We start from the raw sequence: 21768 nt of genomic DNA, 5'->3' as shown, positions 1-21768 counted from the left end.
AGGGTCCGCAATCCGAAAAATCAACTTTCACAAATCAACCCCCCTACCATTGTGGGATGTTCATTGTAGTATCCCATTGCTAGATCCACCATGAAACCGGAGGCACGATTGTTGTCTTCACAGAACTATCGATTTTAGTATTTCGTGAGATGCAAAAATTATTTTTTAAATTTCGTGCTCCACACAAACAACAGGATAGAACTTGCTGCTTAGCTAGGTATTATCTAGAGTTAATGTAGTTAAAAAGTACGCACAGTAATACGCAAATGATTCACTGGGTTACCGGCACAGGGTTGCTTTCTCTCAAAAAGCAGAAAACAAAATACAAATTTTCAAATTCAAACTGCTCTACCAGCAAAGATAAGAAAAGCCAACTCTTCCTCATAGTGATGTGATAAGGTTGGATGCATAGTCTGTCTATGCTGTTAGTCTGGAAAGGATCTGAGACTTCTCACCATCTGGGTGAAGAACGTCAAAATTTTCGTGCATCATTTCAAGGGATTCTCTCAATGGTACCAAAGTGCTTTCCAGTACTTCTGATGCCACATTGGTCACTTAATTTTGTTTAGAATGATGATAAAAGATGGTTCAAAACGTTTGGTAGTAGTAGTGGTTGGTATTTCTGTGATTTCATATGATGCAGTATACCAGCAGCTCACCAGGAGCTCCACCTAGTGTTGGGCGATATATCGATATTATATCGTATCGTTTGATTTTTTGCTGATATCGAAAAGTATCGATATATTTTTCAGAATCCGATATTTCGATACGATACATCACGTGATCTGAATTTAATTTAAAAATGTATTTTAGCTAATTTTAATTGTTAATTGTAGCTTTCCGTTATTTTCAGCAATTTTCAAATCACTATTACTCTCGTGTATGTGGGCGGGGAATCTCCATTGTGTATAGCTATAGCTACCTACTATCAAATTATGTAAGAAAACTGGCAATTTACATGAACAAATAATATTGCAATATCGTATCGAAAAGTATCAATATCGGTCAATTTTAGTCAATATCGTATCGATATCGTATCGTTCTGAAAATCCTGATATCGCCCATCACTAGCTCCACCCAGCTCGAATCAAAAATGAAACATTTTGTGCATTTTTCGGTTTGTTTTGGGATGTTTTGAAGCATAATGGTGATGTAGGGTGATCTAGTGAAGATTTGAAGCTGCTGTGGAGCGTGAGAGGTGAAGTCAATTTTGGACGATTTTGTTGCCTCCCTTGATGCATAGCTTAATTAGAGCGAGACGTGGAAGCTGTGGATGAAGCAATAATTGACAACCGCTATTATCAGACGTTCAGGGACATCTTTTGCCATAGTTTTAGTCTATAATTGATGATTGTTGAGGCTGCAGAAGCGCTGGAAATGGCTAGAAAGCGCGACACAATTCTTTGATGCTGCAGAAAATTTTGACGCTCGTCACCCAGATGGTGAGAAGTCTCAGATCTTTTCCAGACTAACAGCATAGACGGACTATGCACCCAACCGCATCGAAACACTATGAGGAATAGTTGGCTTCTCTTGCCCTGGGTGGTAGGGCCGTTTGAATTCGAAACTTCGTATTTCTTTGTCTGTTTTTTCAAAGAAAGCAACCCTGTGCCGGGCACCCAGCAAATCATTTACTTATTTCTGTGCGTAGTTTTCAACTACAACAACTCTGGATACAATGTGCCTAAGTAGCAAGTTTCATCCGGTCCTTTGTGTGGAGCACGAAATTTTAAAAATAAATCTTGCATCTTGTGAGATACTGAAAATGATATTTCTGTGAAGACAACAATCGTGCCTCCGGTTTCATGGTGGATCAAGCAATGGGATACTACAATGAACATCCCACAATGGTAGGGGGATTGATTTGTAGAAGTAGATTTTTCGGATTGCGGACCCTAACATGGTTGGGAATTTTGCAGCTGAACTGATGTCTGCGCAAGTCTCATTTAGTGCTGCCACCTTTGGATAAAAGTGACGTGGGTAAGTCAGAAGACTATATACAGTTGGCAATGAAGACCAAGAATGTCTCAACCCGGGAGTAACTACTTACTACTCATTCCTACTGTTTAATAGGGATGTCAATCGGATTTTAAAAGTGTAACAAATGCATGTTTTAGCCACAGCATCTGTAGAGCAAGGAAAATGCTGCAGATTGATATGTATAGGTTTGCCATATTTGCTTTTAATTAAACAAATTGGTGGCTCTCCAGACTTCTCTATGGCACAAAACAGAACAAGTGGTGATTACATCACTTTGCATAATGCGTTGCGTAGCATTGCCGGGAAGCTATAATACAGGGGTTCAAGTCAAAGGTCCGCAACTCCCCTGAAATCTAGTACAGCCCTCTTTGAAATCTTGTTGAAATCTGAAATCTCAGAAAATTGTTGTAAAGTTCCATATATTTCCTGTATACGTCCATATTTGCAGCGTCATGTATGCTATGTTCAGCATCCCCACAAGGTTGCAGAGAACTCGAGAAAGAATTCCACTCATTTCCGTATACTACGTATCACATGATGCTATTATTCTGGATATCTAAGATTTCAAATGTTCTAAAATCTTGAAAAATCACAAAGATTTGAAATCTCATACAGGATTTTTCGGAGTTGCGGACCCCTTGGTTCAAGTTGCATCTTGCGCTGACTCCTATTAATAAACTGGAACACTGTTCTATGCAAGGTTCTACATGACGATTGACAAAATTAGCCTGCCATCCATACATTTTCTAAGGAGGGATCTAACATTGGGGCTTGCACACACACACCTACTGACATACCCTACGAGGTAACTCACCAGAAACCAGTAGTATAGAGATGTCAAAACCCCACAAAACTATGGAATTCCTTGTGTTGTAAATTGCATTAAAAACTGGCACAACAAGTTGCACATTCACCTGAAAGTTTAAGCACTAGATTTTTTCATTTCATGGTCAAGGTAATGCTACTGTTGACTCACCAGTAGGGAATAAGGTGGAGAGCTAGATGTGTACATAATATTGATAGATGGGTTGGTTTATGAAGTAGCTACGTAGACTACATACTACTGCATCATACTATTATAGTGTGGATAGTTGGTCCTACAGAAATACAGTAATCAATCAATCGATGATCACTATAACTTTTAAACATTTACCCCAAAAATTTAAAAACTACACCCCCAGCTAGCATAGGGATGCCATGAAATAGAAATGTTTATGTCACATGTCATATTAGTAGAGGTTTATGTCACAACATAAACAATTCTTAAAGTTTCACAACTAAAGCTGTTACTTATGAAACTGTATAGCTATTTTGATTCAAACATGCAAAAATATCAACTTAAACATCAGCAAGTATTAACTATGACATCAGCAAGCAACATTGCTCATACTTATTTGTCATTTATTTATCATATTTATTGCATCAAATTTGATCAATTTAAATGAATGGAAAAGTGTGTATTATTAGGAGATATTTATGTCACAACATAAAGAAGCCTATGTCATATTATATCATGGAGCTTTATTCCACAACATGTCGTATGTCACAACTATCGTGGCATCCCTAAGCTAGCACCTGAAACTTAATATATGATTATAACCCTAGCCTTTGGAAAAAAATTCATGTACAACAATATAGAGCTGTATGCAATTACCCTATAATGCTGGATGTGTATCAGTAGCACGTACTAGCAGACATCAGGACTGGACATTGTCATACTCATTTCATTTAACAAAGAAAATTTTCATTTCATTTCACAAAGAAGTTTGAATTTATATACATTATAAAAATTGGGTATGCTATCAGTATCAGCATATTATATGTAGGTACAGACTACCAACTAATATAATTTCACTGTGAGTATATACTGGTATCAGTACATTTCTAGACAGCAGTGATGCTACAACATTTTCTACAGTGAGTGATTCACTTACATGTACACAACATACATGTGTCATTGTGTAGTCTTGAAGCTATCATATGAGAGCACAATGTTTGGCACTGATACGCTATAATCATGTAGATTTTACATAGATATGTAGTGACATCAAACATAATTATATAGGAGCTAAGCCTAAAATCAACTGGTTGCTGATGTGGAGAGTGTGCCAAAACTGTCAATCCAGGGCAGACTGAAGTGTTGAATATTGCAAAGACAAACCTGAAGAATTATAACATTGTGAGAAAGTGCACCGGCACAAGACTGGGAAAACAAAAACCAAGTGAGTCATACACTAAAACAAAACATTACATTCAAGCTACTGATGCAACGTACACTATATAGTGGCACATCTGAGACTATATAGTAGGAACACTACAGAAGATATTTATATCTATAATCTATACCAAAACAACCAAGCTGTGAAAAAAGGGTGCAGCCCTCAAAAAGGGCTAGGATGAAAAGCCAAGAAATGGCTGAAGTGATGCTAATTAATGCCAATCGTTTTAAATGATGATGGTGTGATCATTACTGATAAATGATTGGCATTAACATCATCAGTCATTTCTTAGCCGCAACACCTTTGATATCACAACTTTTTTTCACCCTGGCTTTTTGGAGGGTCACACCTTTTTTCACAGTTGGCTGTTGTGGCATAGATTTGTTTGAACAACTGACACAGCCAACCTGCTGTAAACCTATACATACAAGTATAAGGAAAAATTAGAAATTTCACATTTGTCAACCAGTAGGAATCTAGAAATAAAAAACAATAAAACAAGGGAGGTTGTCTACACCTACAAATATATTAAAGTCCTTCAGTCTCATACAACCTGTCTTTAGTGTATATAACCATGACTGAAGTAGGGATTAAGTGCAACTAAAGGTATAGCTAGATGATCTCCCTTCTCCCAATACAATTTATTTCCGTAATTCCTCTCAAATGAAAATTTTCAAAATTTCTTTATACTTGTTTGTTTGCGTTTTGTTGTAATCACTTAATTCATTACTAGTGAACCAGTGCATATACCGCAGCAAAAGGAAAGAATGGTGCACAACCCTCAACCATATTAATGTGAACCATATTAACGTGTACCTAACGTGCATAGTTCTTAGTGTAGTGTACTATGTATGTTTAAAACCTGTTGAATCAATTTGTAACAAAAATCATTTCAGCAGAATTACAAATTACGGATTCAACACATTTAACATATACAGTGCATGTGCTACTAAGAATCATGTACATGAGGTGCAGGCACAAATTGATTCAACAAATTCAAGTACACAGAATACACTACTAAGAATCATGTATGTCACAAATTGATTCAACAGTGTCAACATACACAGTACGCTACTAAGAATCGTGTAGGTGGTGCCCATTATTATATCAGCATTACAACACTCAATTTTGTGTGAGACGTAGTGGCTATATTTGTAGGCATTTGCCAATAATATTGTACATTACAAAAAAAAGTTTTGGAATTAGACTATCTAACAATTGAATGTATAAGGATGATTATTATGTGCCTATTCCAAACGCAGAGAAGTTTTGGAATTCAGTCTTTCTGAAATTAATTCTGAGCATACTATTGGCTCAGAAATATTTTTACACATTAAATTTGAGAACATTTTGATAGTTGTATCTATATAGGTTAGGCTTTTGGATATTGAACAGCTACATATACTGTATCACTATGTAGGAAATTTAGTCATACCCTGGAAATTCAGACTATGTGTCTTGAGAGCCTATTTAAGAGTGCGTGTGAAATTTTTGAAGCAAGTTTTCAACCTGGGAAATATATCCATCCAAGATTTGTTTAAATTATTTTTGACATTTTTGTGTTCCATTTCAATAACCAAGTTTAACTTAAGTACTATGTAGTTGTCACTCACAATTTTATGGGGAGGAGTCTAAGATTTTTGAGGGAAAGCTACCTTAATGATTCTAAAATAAACACTGGCACCTTGCTATGAATTGATGTCAAATGTAGACATTTGACATTTGTAGGCTTCCCATGTTTGTGGTCTTGTACCACAAACACAGCCATGTTTAGTATTAGCAAGTTACGAATATAGGTGCTTGTTACCTTATACGTCATTGTGGCTAGCATTTTACTATAAATTTGCTGTCACTGCTGTAGTCTTTCAGTTGTATAGACAGCTGTTACTAGCTATTAGTTAGAAAGTTTCATTTTGAGACTGCTGGAGCTGGCCTTAAGTTCTATTAGGACTATTTTGAACTGTATATCTATCTAATGTATCTGCCATACAAAGAATTACTATATTAATTACGAAAAACGGTACACCTTCTCACCTTTTCAGTTAACGATCAAAGTCAATATGGCTGCAGAACTAAAGCGTGTTGCTATTCAAGAGATTGAGAAGCATTCTCAAGAACTGAATAAAGTTGGTGAAGACATATGGAAAAATCCTGAGCTAGGATTTGAAGAGATCAAGGCTCATGATCTGTTAACTAATTTCTTGAAGAAGAATGGATTTAATGTAGAGAAATCTTTTTTGGGAATTAAGACCGCATTTAGAGCAACATTTGGGCATGATGCTAAGCCAAACATATGTGTTATTTGTGAATATGATGCGTTACCAGTGATAGGCCATGCTTGTGGACATAACCTGATAGCAGAGACTGGCATAGCTGCTGGATTAGGAATCAAGGCAGCGTTGGAAGCAAATGGAGCACCAAAAGGAAAGGTAACAGTGATGGGAACTCCAGGAGAGGAGGGATTAGGTGGTAAAGTGAAGTTGATTGAGAAAGATGCCTTCAAAGACATTGACATTGCCATGATGGTGCACCCTTGTCCATATAATGTCTTAGAGCCTGTCTTCCTTGCAAACGCAAAATTCAAAGTAACATTTCATGGTAAGGAAGCACATGCAGCAGCAGCTCCATGGGAGGGTATAAATGCTTTAGACGCAGCAGTGTTGGCATACAGCAGCATCTCTGTATTACGACAACAACTAAAACCCACAGTCAGAATCCACGGAATCATCAGTGAAGGAGGTATTAAGCCCAACATCATTCCAGCAAAGACAGTCATGGAATATTTTGTACGAGCACTAACTAGGGAAGACGTAAACGAGTTAAAACCAAAGGTAATTTCTTGCTTTGAAGCAGCAGCTAAGGCAACAGGGTGCACTGTTGATATAGATCAGCCATATCCCTCATATGAGAATATGCTTTACAATGAAATTGTGAGCAACTTGTACAAGACAAACTCTGAACAATGTGGCGTAAAGTATGTCGAACTTACCAAGCCAGTAGCGTCCACTGACATGGGAAACGTGTCCCATTTAATCCCAGCTATACACCCTGTCTATCAAGTAGGAGATGGTACACAGTTAAACCACACTAGAGAGTTTGCCAGTGTGACTAACACACCAGTGGCATATCAGAATACGCTAATTGCTGCAAAGGCATTGGCAATGACTGCAGTTGATTTGTATGTAACTCCTAAACTAGTGAAACAAGCTAAAGAAGAGTTCAGTAAAAAGGTAGCATCGTAACTTGCTACAAAAAAACATTCTGTAGTTTATTATTTCCATTTAATTGATGCATATGCTATTTTTCATCACCTTGTATTTTTATTTTACTTTGTCAGTAGATAAAAACAAACATTTATTATTATAATTGTATCTACGATACAAGTTATTGGTTAAAGAGCAAAATATGTAAAGTGTAATTTTCACACAAAAACAGCCAAGCTGTAAAATGGTGTGGCCTTTTAAAGCCTACGAGAAAAAGCTGTGAAATCAAAGGTAAAAGGGCTCCTTAACATTATACCGGGTGTTTTTTTGAAGGGGAAACATTTTACTGATTGCCACTATCCAGAATTTTGAGGGGAGAGGGGGGGAATATTTCAAGGATATCTGTTTGCCCAATACTTCAACAATGCCATTTTGATCAAGTTCTGATAGCTGGACTGAAATTTGAGGGGGGGATCTTCACGGAGAGCTTCCAATTAGTGAATACCATGAAAATCCCCCCTCAAAACATCCTGCTATACAGTATACGGTTATTAGCCACAAGATGTGTTATTTCCATTGTAATAGTTGCTTATACTGTTGCTATTCCTAATATGGAATCTATTTACGATTATTGGGTTTTGCATTCTTTGCTTCAATCCCCTTTACAAGGACAGGGCCATTTTTCCATTGTAGTAGTGCATGGTTTATGTATGAATGTACTATGTATCAGGCTATATAGTTTAATGAGTGTAAACTACTTCAACTTGGGACAGCCAACATGACCTTGTCTTCTTGTCCCTAACAATGCTACAGTTATGGTTGGTGAATGAGTCTAGTGCTGAAGGTGATGTGACTGGTTGTGTGAAGTGTTTATGGAGATGAGTGGGGTTCAATTTGTGGTCACAGTTGGGACTTGGCTGATGCAATTGTCATTTGCCAACAGGCATACACACACACACACACACACACACACACACACACACACACACACACACACACACACACACACACACACACACACACACACACCTTTGTGAGACATTATAATCTTTACAGGTATATGAAGCATTTGGCTACTCAGCCGTTGGCCCCATTTGGATGGACTATATGTAGTGGTACAGAGATGAACATTAGTGAATGTAGCTTCACTGGCTACCAGCTATAACCAGGATGCTAGTGTGTGTGTGTGCAAGGATGTTACTACCTGTGATGTAGTTTCTTAGAATTGACTATAATGGCAATGGTCTCTATAGGGCATATTGCACCTTAATATAATTAAAGTCCTTTGGTGCATGTCGTTGAACCAAAAATTGTCTTGAATAGCTTACGTTTTGTACAAGGCATAGGCACGCTAACAAACCCGATGTTGACTATCATAAAATGATCAGCAAACAAATGTGCAAATACACCTTCTGAACCTTCTTTTAAAAGTGTTACCAAGAGTACATTATGTACTCTTGGTGTTACTATAGCTTTAATGTTGTGTCAATAATTAATGAACATAATGATGTATGGTGTACGTACACTGTTATAGCTCCATTGTTTAACTATAACTACACCAAAAAATACATGCTGCCACAAGGAGTAGCAATACTAGTTTAACATGTTAGTATCCATGGTAATAAAACTTTAGAGGGGTAAAGCAAAACTCAGCAAAGCTTCAAACTATATTTTCTCAGCCCCCTAGTGCTTCCATCAGCTTATCGCTGAAAAAAGTAAAGAAACAAGAGTCAAACAAGCCAGCATGTGAAACATACACAGACCTCTAATATTTGGACTCAATGGATATGGTAGAGACTAAGGAAAAATAAATCAGAAGCAGTTAAGTACTGCAGATGCTTCTGTATTAATGTTTATTTGAGCCCAAACAGAGATCTGTAGCATGCTGGCTTGTTTGACACTTGTTTCTTCAGCAATCTCTATTTCCCATATTTACACTATATAGTTTGTTCACTTTTTATAAATTCATTTATGGATAGCTAATATGATAATAAGAAGTACTGGTGATGCTTGATATTATTACACAGTACTAAACATGTATATGTATAGTCAGTCATCATGTGCAGTAGTTGTTAACAGTTAGCCAACACTGTACCAGTGTATTGTTTCCTGAGTGTACTTTGTACCACCTATATATACAGCTTTGATATATCCAACATTAGGCAGTGTATGCTGTGGTCAGCAATGTACATTTGCTTCTGGTACTTATATTTGTACTAACTTTAGTCTTAATTAACCTTTTTGTGATGATAAGGTATCACAGGCTTTTGCTTTCTTTCTTTTTACACATAATAATAACAAAAAAAAATTTAAATTAGAAAAGAAAGGGATTGATACAATACACATGCTATAAAAAGTAAGGAAACAAGCTTACAGCTGAAAAGAGAATGATCCATGCAACAAAAAGTAAGGAAACAAGCCAAGCAAGATTAGATGACTACTTGCTAAAATGAGATGCATTTTCTACTTTTGGCTAACATCTTGAAATGAGACTAGCTATATCAAATTAGCCAAAAGTAGGGATTTATTGCCTTGATTTTCCTTCTTTTTTCTCAGCTATCTTCTCATTGTTTTCCACATAGTGCTTTTGGTTGTAGCTTTTCCCTTTGTTCCATTCAAAGGCATGATTACCTCGCCAAAAACTAAATTGGTAGGACCATAATGCAACTAGAGATAGCAACTCCTTGACTACTGCACCCGTTCATACTCGTCTTACCAGGGCACTTCATTAAAATCACATGCTAAGGCAGTAATGCCTGCCGTACTATCAATTATCTTTCCAGAAGAAGAAAAGCCAATGAATGATAAACACGAACAGCATGGTGCAGTGGACAGACAAAACATAATTGAAACAACAGATTTGTGAATCTGACGTCATTACCTTGGCTGTCTGAAATTTCTGGAGCTGTACACCTAGCACTACCGGGTCTTACGGCAGGCAGACAGATGAAATGCAGGTGAATTTCAAAATTTATAAAATTTACTGTACATCAAAACAGTTGACTTATCACTTCATTTAACCAAGGTCATCATTCTAATGCATTCCAGGTGGTTTTTTCTGGAAAATGTATTGCAATGCTGTTTTTTGTTAAGTGCAAAAATTTGTGAAGCTGTATGATTTCTTACTGATCCCTACTTATTAAGTTCTACCGTACTTAATGATAATATACACACATGTGTAGCTCTGTGATAACATAAATCAAGTACACAGTGGTAGTAACAACAATGCTGCTCTGGTATACTGTGGTTAAAAGTGTAGGTTAGAGACCTAGCACAAGGATCTTTGTGAATTTTAAAAACTGAGCAAAGTGAGGCTATAAGTTTTTAAAATCCACAAAGATGGTCTCTAGAACTGGTGGTCTCTAACCGACTTAGAAAATGTATGCATTTTGTATGGGCATATAGGTGGAGTCATTGTGGGATTGGGTTATATGTTATACTGAAATCGTCACACACAGTCACATATGCTCCTTCAAGGAAAGTGTCGACACAGAAAATTAATGCCTTGCTATGGTTTTCTGGCATGAAGAAGAAGCCGAGGATCTTGTAATCGAAGATAAAAGAAATGGCAAAGCACAAAAAGCAGACATTTGTCAGAACTACAAAAGGCACATCCCACCTGTGAGTTTGTTGATGTAATGTAAAATGGTGGCTGTGTGCTGCTTCATTTGGTCTCTAGCCTTGCAACTGGTCTGGCAGGCAGGCTGGCAGACAAAAATTGGAGTTATGGTGATTTAAAAAAAAATCTATATCGGACGCCATAGGTGTTTTCTTCTGTATTAAATTGATGCTGAATGGAGTAAGACTATTTTGTAAAAGTGATTTTTACTGCATATGATATTCCCATGATGATTTTTAGACACGGCTATTTTTGTGGCGCATCACTTTAGGGGGGAACCCTACTAAACAGTACAACCGTACTGTTTGATTCTTGTGCCACCTGCTTCAATTCACAATCAAAGTTAACGAAGCCACACTCAATCACAAACTGAACACCGGTTAGTTTGGATAACTGGTAATGGGAAAGAAGTCATTGGCATGGCAAACTGATTAGATAAATGGGCATTGTACACATAATGTCGATTGTTCTACTTAATAGACAATATGCATGCTATATTATTCGAAAGAAAAATGATCAATTACAGTAGTGCGGCCACGCTTTCCAAAAAAAGTTGACGGTGAACGACTACCGAAATTTTGTGAAAATCCCATACATAAGTATGGGTAGCTAATGCAGCTCAGACTATAACTCACCACTAATGCTACAGGCAGGCTTTCTCTCGCCAGGTGTGTTACCTCCTAGATAGAAGAAATCACCTCTCCGTAAGAAACGCTGATAACTTCGCTAGGACTATAACTCACCACTAATGCTACGGGAAACCTTTCGCTCGCCAGTTATACTATCTCCTGGGTAGAAGAAGTCACCGCTCTGTAAGAATCGCTGATACTGCCACGCTATGAATCAATTCGCACTTAATTCACCGTCAAAAGATCACGTGCTTATTAGAATGTTTTCGGTATGCATATTGTCTATAAAGTGAGACCCAGTCACCCAGCAATAAATTGATAGTGGTATAATTGTCAGTATTCAACAGCTTAACTTTTCTACAGCATGACATAATCATGCAGGCCATAACCAAACTGCTTTAATGTATACCCATAACCAGCTGTTAGGATACCCAAACTGAAGGAATGATTGACACAATTACATTTCTCTTTCTTTTGATGCAGTATGCGTGGGTTCACGGCTATAGTCATAATAAAGTGAACAAGGAAAAATTAGCTAAAAATTTAAAGTTTGATTAGGGATCATAGAAAAAAGTAGAGATCTATACCTACAGACTGAAAAGGATTAAAATTAATGTCCACTAGTATATCTGCAGGTGTAGCCCTTGTTTCCCTACTTTTTTCTATGATCCCTAACCTTCCTTATACTTGTGCATAAACCAGCATTTCTTGATACTATTATTTAAATAAGCAATAAGACCAGTTTTCCCAGACTGGCTCACATATAGACAAAAAGTTGTATTTTCCCACTCATGCAAAATATCAACTGGAAACCAGCCTTTCATCACTTTTATGCATGGTGCCATGGCAGTATTGGTTATAATCAAGCCAAAGCATGATAAATTTATACAAAATTTCCTACTGATTGACTATCTAACATCAGCTAACTGTCTTCACATAAGCAAGGATGTAGTTTTACAGTTAGATGTGACATATTGTGTCTATCGTGTGCCTTTTGGTGATGACACAAGATACTCTAATAGTGCAGTCAATCTCTCTAATAGAGCACTCACATTTATTTTCAACTGAAGTGACCAATTAGTTTATTTGCAGAGACAGTGAAAATAATTCAACACTACTGAAATGTGGAAACTTCCTAGAGGCATGTCCCCAGATCCTATGAACCAAAGTTGCACCCTCCCTCCCCCACCCCACTCCAGTTTTGACCTGCCAATGTGTGTGTGCGTGTGTGTGCGCATGCATGCATGTTTATAACAAACTCAGTATTCTCAACTGAACAATCAACTACTCTAATAAAACAATCGTTTAAAACTGTAAGTTAGCTACTTAACTACAACACTGCACCCTCCTCCTATTCCTCCTCTGTTTGGTCTGCTCCATACATCACTCATGGGCCACACCCACATTCATACACAATTATATGATGTTGTAAATTATACCAAAAATCAATGATGACCAAATATTGATTTAATGTTTATCACAAAATGGGTACAAGAGGTATGATTAGAATGTATAATTATGATGACTATATGTAGTGTTTGTAAATGCTGTACATTAGTGTTATGGTCAGTCTGTTAGTTCTTTGGCTGGACACGTCTTTTATGCTGCACATGTCTCTTACTCTGAACACGCCTCTTTCCCCAGCTTAAAACTCTGATCCTTAAACGAAATATTTTGTAACGCACTACAACATGAATTCCTGACAAGTCGGCTTCTAAACCAACCCCAAAATCCCTATCTGGGTTTGTTTCACATCCAACAGTAGGAGGCCAAATACGAACAAAACACCCTTTCCGTGATCTGGTCAACTGGTTGGAAACTTCTCCATCTTCTTGAATCCCTGTAATCTCACCCTCGCTTTCTATTCTAGTTCCTTCACTAGTGGTATCAGTAGAGTCTGGATGACTTATAAATGTAGCGGTTACTTCTCCAATTCTGTTGAAATCATCTACTACAGTGCTAGTACTGCTAAAGGAAGTAATTTGGTTAACTTCTTGTATATAGTGATCGTATTCTGATTGGGTGAAGGTGGTGGGAATGAAGCTACTAAAGGTTTTAACTTCTTCTATTCCATCACTTGTGGTAATGTTGTGGACTTCTACTGTAAACCCACTACCCAGCAAAGATTCTGACATCATTGAATCAGCTGAATCATTAACATAATTGAAGTTATATTTATATCAACTTGCTCAGAGATTGCAATTTCTGTAGCTTGTCCTTTAAGTCCTATGTGACCATTACAACATTTAATGTTCTCAACTATAATTACTCTAGTTCACTCACCAAATACCACCAAAGCAAAGCACAACACCAGCTCTTTCTTGAGGTTCATGTTTCCACAATAGCAATGATGATTGCCTCTCTCTCTGAGTGTGCACCTATTTATATAGAAAATTATAGTCACTTGTATGTTCCTCCGAGTTTATTGAGAGTGCATATTATACTTTTGAAAGGTAGCTGTTTTGACTGTACAAACTCATCAAAGGGAATGTGGTGTACCTGAGTACTTAAAATGATAAGCACAACCTGGCTATTTGAAAGTAAGCTTTTTCATTCTTATAGAAACATTTCAGCATACCATTCATTTAACATTATTTAGTATTGTAGAGTCATTCTCATGATGTTGCACTCCCAAACTCCTCACTCTTTAACATAATACCAAAATTATTCCAACAGTTGGTCTATGCTCTATAGCTACCAATACAATGCAAAATCTGAACTCAGGAATTGCATGCTACTGGAAAAAAAGCACTTGTTTGCTTCAGTTTTTCTTTGCAATAAGGATTTGTTACTTAAGTCATGACTCTAATCATCACAAAAGTTAGCAGGCAAGTCTGAGTTCCAACAACAAAATTGCTACATCCGTTGCTTAAAATAAGAGGCAGAATAATGTTACAGTATAGTGTTAAGCAATAAGCATGTATGACAGAGGCCAACAGCACCAACTCATTGTAACTACAGTAGCATGCATTCAACATGGTAAGGATAGTACCTTGAGGGAAGTAGAAGAATAGTACATTCATTGAACATGACTGCATGTGTAAGGTTTATAACATATTTGGTTAAGTTGGCTGGGTTTACATGGCTGCTGAAGCAGCAGCACAAATAGTTAGTCCATGTATACAGCCAACTCTTTGTACCCTTATTAATATTAGTCATGTTTTATACTAATATATATAGGTAGCAGTACAATAATATGTGTCACATGCTGTATGTATACATGTGTCTAGTGTCCACACATATACATTCTGGAGTTGTGTTATTGGATATCTCTTTAGCTTGTCTGGATTAAAGCACTGCATATCTGGATCTCCCATGACCTCCCCACCCCCATATAATTAGATGTTCCTGGGAAGATCCCTTTCACAAATCCAGTCACGTACGTATAAAGAAATGAGAGTTATACATATGCCTGTGCTACCTTTATAAACTACAGTAAAACTAAAGCTGCCATAGAGACCAAAAATGTGGCCTTCAAAGTGGCATGACCTTATTACTGAGGTTACATAGTGCATCTTGGGTAAAGCATGGATGACTGCATATACAAATGTCAGTGTGCCTTGTAGCTACTCTGTAGCTAACAATGTGACAGCTAGATAATTGGCAAAAAAATTCTGTCCTAAAATTAGCACTGTCTAAAACACTGCTGCTTCTTTGATGATGTTGTGTGAATCAAAGACAGATTTTACCTGTTATACATGTAGTAGTTATCCAACTTAAAATTGTTGCATGCATACAGTACATGTATATGATGCTCAAGTTTCAGAAATGTTTTACATTGCCAACAAATCCCGTTAACAGTTATGCACATCCCAATGAAATTGAGCCATATTTAATATTCATAATCATCAGCAGTATTTAAAGAAGAAACATTGGCACATGCTATCAAACATTGGTCACATGACTATGGAATGCATGGGATTGTGATTGATTATGACTAATACAACAATAGGATGTATATATTGGATAGATGTGTATCTTGGTCACATCAAAATAAACACTGGATATCCTATTGTTACTCTTGTAACAGGTATACACTTATACATACATATAGGCTAGTACATATGGGCTAGTATACATATCATACTATACATATCATACTATACATATGACTGGAGGTACCAGATAGTTTAGCCATTGACTGGATCAACAACAAAATGTACTGGACTGACACTGTAACTAATACCTCAGGGCATATACTTGTGTAGATGAGACCAGAGGAATTGCTATAGACCCCATGGATGATGTTCTGTACATGACTGACTGGGGTTCAAATCCTCGGATTGAAAAGATGCGCTTAGATGGCAGTGAAAGAGTAACCATAATTAGTGTGGCCTGATGCTGTAACTATTGATTATCTTACGCCAGATGCTTCGACTGACACTATTGCCAGAGGAGATATGGGTGGAAACAATATTGTCATTTTATTACATGATGAAGATGCCTACCATCCATCAGTTTGGTGGCCATCTGTAATACTGGTCTGATTGGAGGCTAAATTCCATTGAAAGAATAAGCAAACACACTGGATCGTGCTACAGTAACTGAAGGACTGTCAATCAGCTGAAGGCCTAGTGAAATACAAATTGTACACCCTTATAGACAAAGAATAAAATATAAGAAGGAAGGTGAGCATGTACTGGTCCACCATGCAACCAAAATATACGGGCAATACTATAACAAGTACAAGGAACAATTAGGAATTTAAAGTCAAGGTGGAGTCAGAATAAAATGTGATGAGACAAGGGAGGTTGACTACTCCTGTACCTATACTAGTGGCCATTATCCCTGCTTCAATTTAAGCTAGTCAGTAGGGATTCAGGGTCTGCTAGTGTAACTGCAGGAGAAGGCGACCGACCTCCCTTGTTCCCTTGTCTGAACATGTGACCTGACTATTAATTACTGAAAAGCAAAGTGGCTATTGATAAAAGGCATGTCTCAGTCCTATCATTAAACAAAGAAGAAAATAAGTCTGTAGCGTAAACCTTATACATAGTGGAGTTATACTTGAGTATAGAGGCATCAGTTAGCAGTGGCGGATACAGGGGGGTTGCAATGGTTTAAGCTGAAACCCCCTCTGAAAATAACACGCCTCCCTAATTTATTTACGACTTGTCATGTGGGTGATAAAATCACCCATAGTGTATTATATTAGTTTTTTGGTCTTCGACCTACACTAGGCTGAAATTGAGTGGAACCTGAAACCCCCTCTGAAAATTTCTAGATCCGCCACTGGTTAGTTAGTCAGTAGAACACTGAAAATTCTATTGAAAGATTTAAAACATTTGCTTGGAATTGCTTTGAAGGTACGTTTGGGCTTAATTATGCCTACCAGACTGGCACGAAAGAAGCGTGCATGAGTCTGATTTTTTGGGTTATATTTTTGGGAAAACCTTCACAATCCCTACTATAAAGAACTACTTTACTGTAATATAAAACAATTTGCATAAAGTCCAATTTGCTATACTGATATCGCAAGCATCATTAAACTATCATGTAAAAGATCGCTATAAAATCTTTAAAATTTTGTATCTGCATTTACATGTTTACATGTACTGTACACATGTTCTGATTGGTGAGGATTATAATTTGGTGAATTCACTGAATTGGCAAAGTTTGGTTGGCCATTTGCAAAGCCTGTAGTCTCATACATGTATAAAGTACTGAGAAACATTTCCCTACTCTGTGATAATTTCATACTTAGCTTCTTTTTTATGTAATTGAACATTTTCTACTCTTGACTTGTTGTTTAGCTACATGCCACTTCAGTTTTGCTGTACACTATATTATTATAAGTAGATGCAAGTATTTACATAATTCTTATAGGTCCACCTGTTTCATAGTGTCATCGGACAAAGTGAAATATGTTTGTCAAAATATCATGGGATCCTGTCACTACTGCTCTATAGTGGGTGTACCAGTATCATACGATATAACTGTTACAATATCATCATCTGATGGAGTAATGATGATGAGAATAACCAACACTTCCTATAATATCACTGGATTAACACTTGCCACCAACTATACAGTCACTGTGACTAGTAGAAATGAAGCTGGTGTTGGAGAGGCAGCTGTGACAATGTTCATATTCCAGGCTGTGCCTAATGGTAAGACAATAAAGCCTTGTGTGTATTTGCAAATGTAATAATAAAAGACTTATGTTATGTTGTCACCTCAGTATAATTGTATGCAAAGAATATGTGTACCCACATGAAATGAATGTAACTCTGGATAGGAAATGAAAATTTAGTGGTGACTTGTATACTAAATTTTCTTACAAATAGAAATTGGCAATTCGCATATCTTATAAGTGCACAGTTGCAACCCCAAGTTCATACAGGTGCACTTGCTAATATTGCATGCATGGCACAGTATGGTGGTAGCTGTAATAAATGTGAGTGCAAAATGTGACTTTGTTTTCCTGTAATCATTTACTCTGCATTGTTTTATGCTTTATCAGGTGTTGATCATCTTACAACCTAGCTTGTTGATAGTCACATGGGATCCTGCTATCATCTGATGACAATGATACTATGATGTACTATGTCAATGTAACTTGCTTGACTGCTACATTCCTTAATTTGAGAAGAAATACAACCTACATTATCACAGTAGCTGAAGTTATTGAGGCAGGAGTTGGGGTGGCTGTTGGTATCATCGTTAGCACTGCAATAGGAAATGACATAAATCCAGGCAACCATGAAAGTTTATTACACATGCACACACACGCACACACACGCACACACACACACACACACACACACACACACACACACACACACACACACGCACACGCACACGCACACACACACATAAAGCAAAGGCAAAGCCTTCAGCTGCCACTACGCGGTCACACTGCCCAGTGGCCAGCACTGGGACACCTGCGTGCTACTCAGGTGCTATGAGTCAGTGCAGGCATGCCCTCCTGGGGCAGGACTAGTAACCTGCAGGAGGCTGTACCATGTCTCACAGGTGAAGGTGTGGGCACCCGGAGTCCCACCTGGACCTTCAACTGCTATATGAGACATGGACAGTTGAGCATTTGCTTCCCCAGTTTACACCAGATACCCATTGATGATACAGCTGGGTGGGCTGCTTCCCCAGTTGGCACCAGGCCACCAGGTCCCCATTTTAACAGCTGGGTACACACACACACACACACACACACACACACACACACACACACACACACACACACACACACACACACACACGCACACACACACACACACACACAAACACACATGCATGCACACACACACACACATGCACGCACGCACGCACGCACGCACGCACGCACGCACGCACGCACGCACACACACATACACGCACACAACACACACACACACACACTTAGTTGCTTTAATGGTAGTACATGTATAATGATAATTTTGCTGTGTTCAGATAAAGACCTGTAATGATAATTTTAATCTACTATATGTCTTTCGTTAAACATTGCATCTGTAATCATTTACTCTGCATTACTTAATGCTTTATAAGGTGTTACTTATTTTACAAACACAACCTACAAATCAAACTTGATGATAGTCACATGGGATCCTGCTGTCAATCTTTATTGTGGTGGAGTGTCACATTACCTATTGGCGATATCATCTGATGATAATGATGGTCAGTGTAACTTGTTTATAAATCTGAGGAGAAATACAACCTATATTATCAAAGTATAGTTGGTGTAATTGAGGCAGGAGTTGGGTTGGTCACTGTGAATATGGCAACAGGAAATGATTCATTACATAAATCAGGTGTGTCTTGCAACTATGATAGTTTACTACACACACACACACATTATGTTATTTGTGTTAATAGTTCTCCATTTGTGGTAATTTTACTGTGTTGGGATAAAGACCTGTACCGATATTGTGATCTACCATGTTTGTTTGGTTAAACGCTGCACCTTCAATGGTAACCACACTTAAATGGTACCACAATCAATTTCAAAAATAAGAGCTTAAACATTGTTTTTGAGCATTAAATGTAAATAATTGCCACATTGATATTTGGAGCTAAGGTAATAAATGCTGCAACATTTAACCAAGTACGTAAATACAGTATGTATACCGTTACAAAATTTAACAGTATATAACTCTTTCAAATATTACTCTATTATAATTCTACCCTGGCGCTTGTATCTGCTCCATCAATGTTTGGTAAAAAGTATAGTCCCAGTGTGCTGGATAGAGCACTTACCGTATGTTTGAGAAGTGTTAAAACCTAAAAAGATGACTCATGCACAGATGTAGTGAAAGTTTGCTCCCTGATAATGCTTACAAGTACAAGGAAAAGGAATTTTAACCTTTTATTAGGGATCACAGGAAAAAGAGGTAATGAAACAAGGATGGTCGCCTACATCTGTAAATATGCAAGTGCGCATTTAATCCCTACTGCAGTCTATTCCTCACATGACTGAATTAGGGACTAAATGTCCACTTGTATATCTGCAGGTGTAGGTAACCTCCCTTGTTTCATTATTTTTTCATAATCAAGGTTAAAATTTCTATTTTTTTTCTTCTTGTACTTATTTGTTTACTTTTTGTTAATAGATGGAGCTAGGACGTACCACATCAAAAAAAGAATGGCACCAGACTAATTGTTTTTGTCTAAATGTGTGCCTCACCTATTAATTATTGCAAAAGTGAAATAGCTCCATTTTCAATTATGCTCAGTCCATTGCAAATGAAGAGCAATACACTGAGCACCTCTGCAATACTATGGAAATATGGACGATTCCTGTTTAAAATGTAGGAAAGCCAGCACAAGCGCCAACATGACTGAATTGATACCACAAGTTGTCAGCTAAAAGAAATGGGACACAAAAGTGATGTGTGTATCGTACATACTGCGGTATGCCAGAAGGTCCTGTCAAGCTGAAGCGATATTTATCAGTGAAAAAATCAGGCCCATAGCCTTAATCGTTATTGAGTTATGTATGTTTGTCTAAAGGCGTCAGTCAGTCAGTCAGCCAACAGAAAATATCACTGAATAAAAAAAATAGCAACCTAATGGAAACATTTTGAGTCACACCGAAGGTACTTTTGGTTGCATGATTATTCTTAACCAATACTGCCAAGGCACCTAGGTATATTGCATTTGAGCTAGGCTGGTATGAAGCCCTAACTTTTGTGATTCCTAATACACAGTGCTATCATGCTGTATGATACTTCAATGCAAAATGTTACTTTGTAGGTGATTTTTGTATCTGTAAAACATCAACTTGATACTTCTATGTTTTTTTATAGATGTTTCAGACAATACTGAACTTTCCATGACAACAGTAATTGCTATCAATATGGTGCATGGTCACCTTTGTTGTTACACTATTTGTTTCTATACTGATCAGTGCCATCATTACTAGCCTGTATTAGAAGAACGGGTATGAGCTCATGAGGACTATGTCTAACACATATGAAGTTACCGGTGAAAGAAACCAGCTTGTCCTGGCAGAACAAAACCAAGATGGTTTTAGTGTAGAGAACCCAGTTTATGATACTGTTCAGATAAACCATATTGATGTGGAGTTATGCCACCCTAAAGTAAAGAAACAAAGTTAATAACTCTCATTAATTAGATGTGTAGCTTCACTATTGCTATACAGTTTTTTGCATAATATGCTATATTTTGTTTACTTATTGTCCGTGTAGTACCTACATCTACTTTTTGCAAGTTGTTTAAAATTACAATACTTTAAACAGTACCTATAAACTACATAAACACAGCATAGTGTAATTTGGTTACTGCATACACTATGTAACGTTTATTTGTGACTGGATCTGTGAAAAAGAGTCTTACAGCCTTTCCAAATTCTCAAGTTTTAATGTATTTAACCTATCACCTTCAAATTACACCAAGCAATAGTGCCATGTTAGGGGTATTTAGTGACCGAATTACAGGGTGATAGCATTTTCACATGGGTTGCCATGTACATGCAATTAGAAAGGCACACTCCCTTTTGCAGATCTGGTCACATTTACTGCCTACAGGCATTTCATTACTGTGACCATAATCTGAGTCAGAGCTGCACCCCTCATATTGATTTCTGACCTTGACTGGCCACACATCTGAATGTCTATACATATATACCTTCCTATACAATTCCT

General features: G+C 37.4%; 1 protein-coding gene and 3 long non-coding RNA genes across 4 annotated transcripts; 2 read left to right on the top strand and 2 right to left on the bottom strand.

Moving 5' to 3' along the window:
* The first annotated feature begins 1698 nt into the window (after window positions 1-1698).
* LOC136269052 (uncharacterized) lies at window positions 1699-18441 on the top strand. The gene is made up of 4 exons (XR_010707207.1): window positions 1699-1980; window positions 4046-4202; window positions 17477-17760; window positions 18114-18441. It is a non-coding gene; the product is annotated as an uncharacterized lncRNA (long non-coding RNA).
* Window positions 6085-7592, top strand: LOC136268910 (xaa-Arg dipeptidase-like). The gene has a single exon (XM_066064376.1). It carries the CDS (start codon window positions 6260-6262, stop codon window positions 7439-7441), a length of 1182 nt encoding a protein of 393 aa, XP_065920448.1. The 5' UTR covers window positions 6085-6259; the 3' UTR covers window positions 7442-7592.
* On the bottom strand, window positions 13096-15515 carry LOC136269050 (uncharacterized). Its single transcript, XR_010707206.1, has 2 exons — window positions 13934-15515; window positions 13096-13876 (listed from the first exon to the last, which is right to left on the bottom strand). It is a non-coding gene; the product is annotated as an uncharacterized lncRNA (long non-coding RNA).
* LOC136269048 (uncharacterized) lies at window positions 17880-19790 on the bottom strand. The gene is made up of 2 exons (XR_010707204.1): window positions 19183-19790; window positions 17880-18319 (listed from the first exon to the last, which is right to left on the bottom strand). It is a non-coding gene; the product is annotated as an uncharacterized lncRNA (long non-coding RNA).
* Between the last annotated feature and the right edge of the window lie 1978 nt (window positions 19791-21768).

Source organism: Dysidea avara, chromosome 10, assembly GCF_963678975.1.
Source record: "Dysidea avara chromosome 10, odDysAvar1.4, whole genome shotgun sequence".
Taxonomy (NCBI): domain Eukaryota; kingdom Metazoa; phylum Porifera; class Demospongiae; order Dictyoceratida; family Dysideidae; genus Dysidea; species Dysidea avara.
Note: the sequence above shows the minus strand (reverse complement) of the source record. Positions and strands in the feature narration are given on the sequence as shown.

Coding starts and splice junctions, on each gene's coding strand:
- LOC136268910 (XM_066064376.1), top strand. CDS start 6,260: ATGGCTGCAGAACTAAAGCGTGTTGCTATTCAAGAGATTGAGAAGCAT.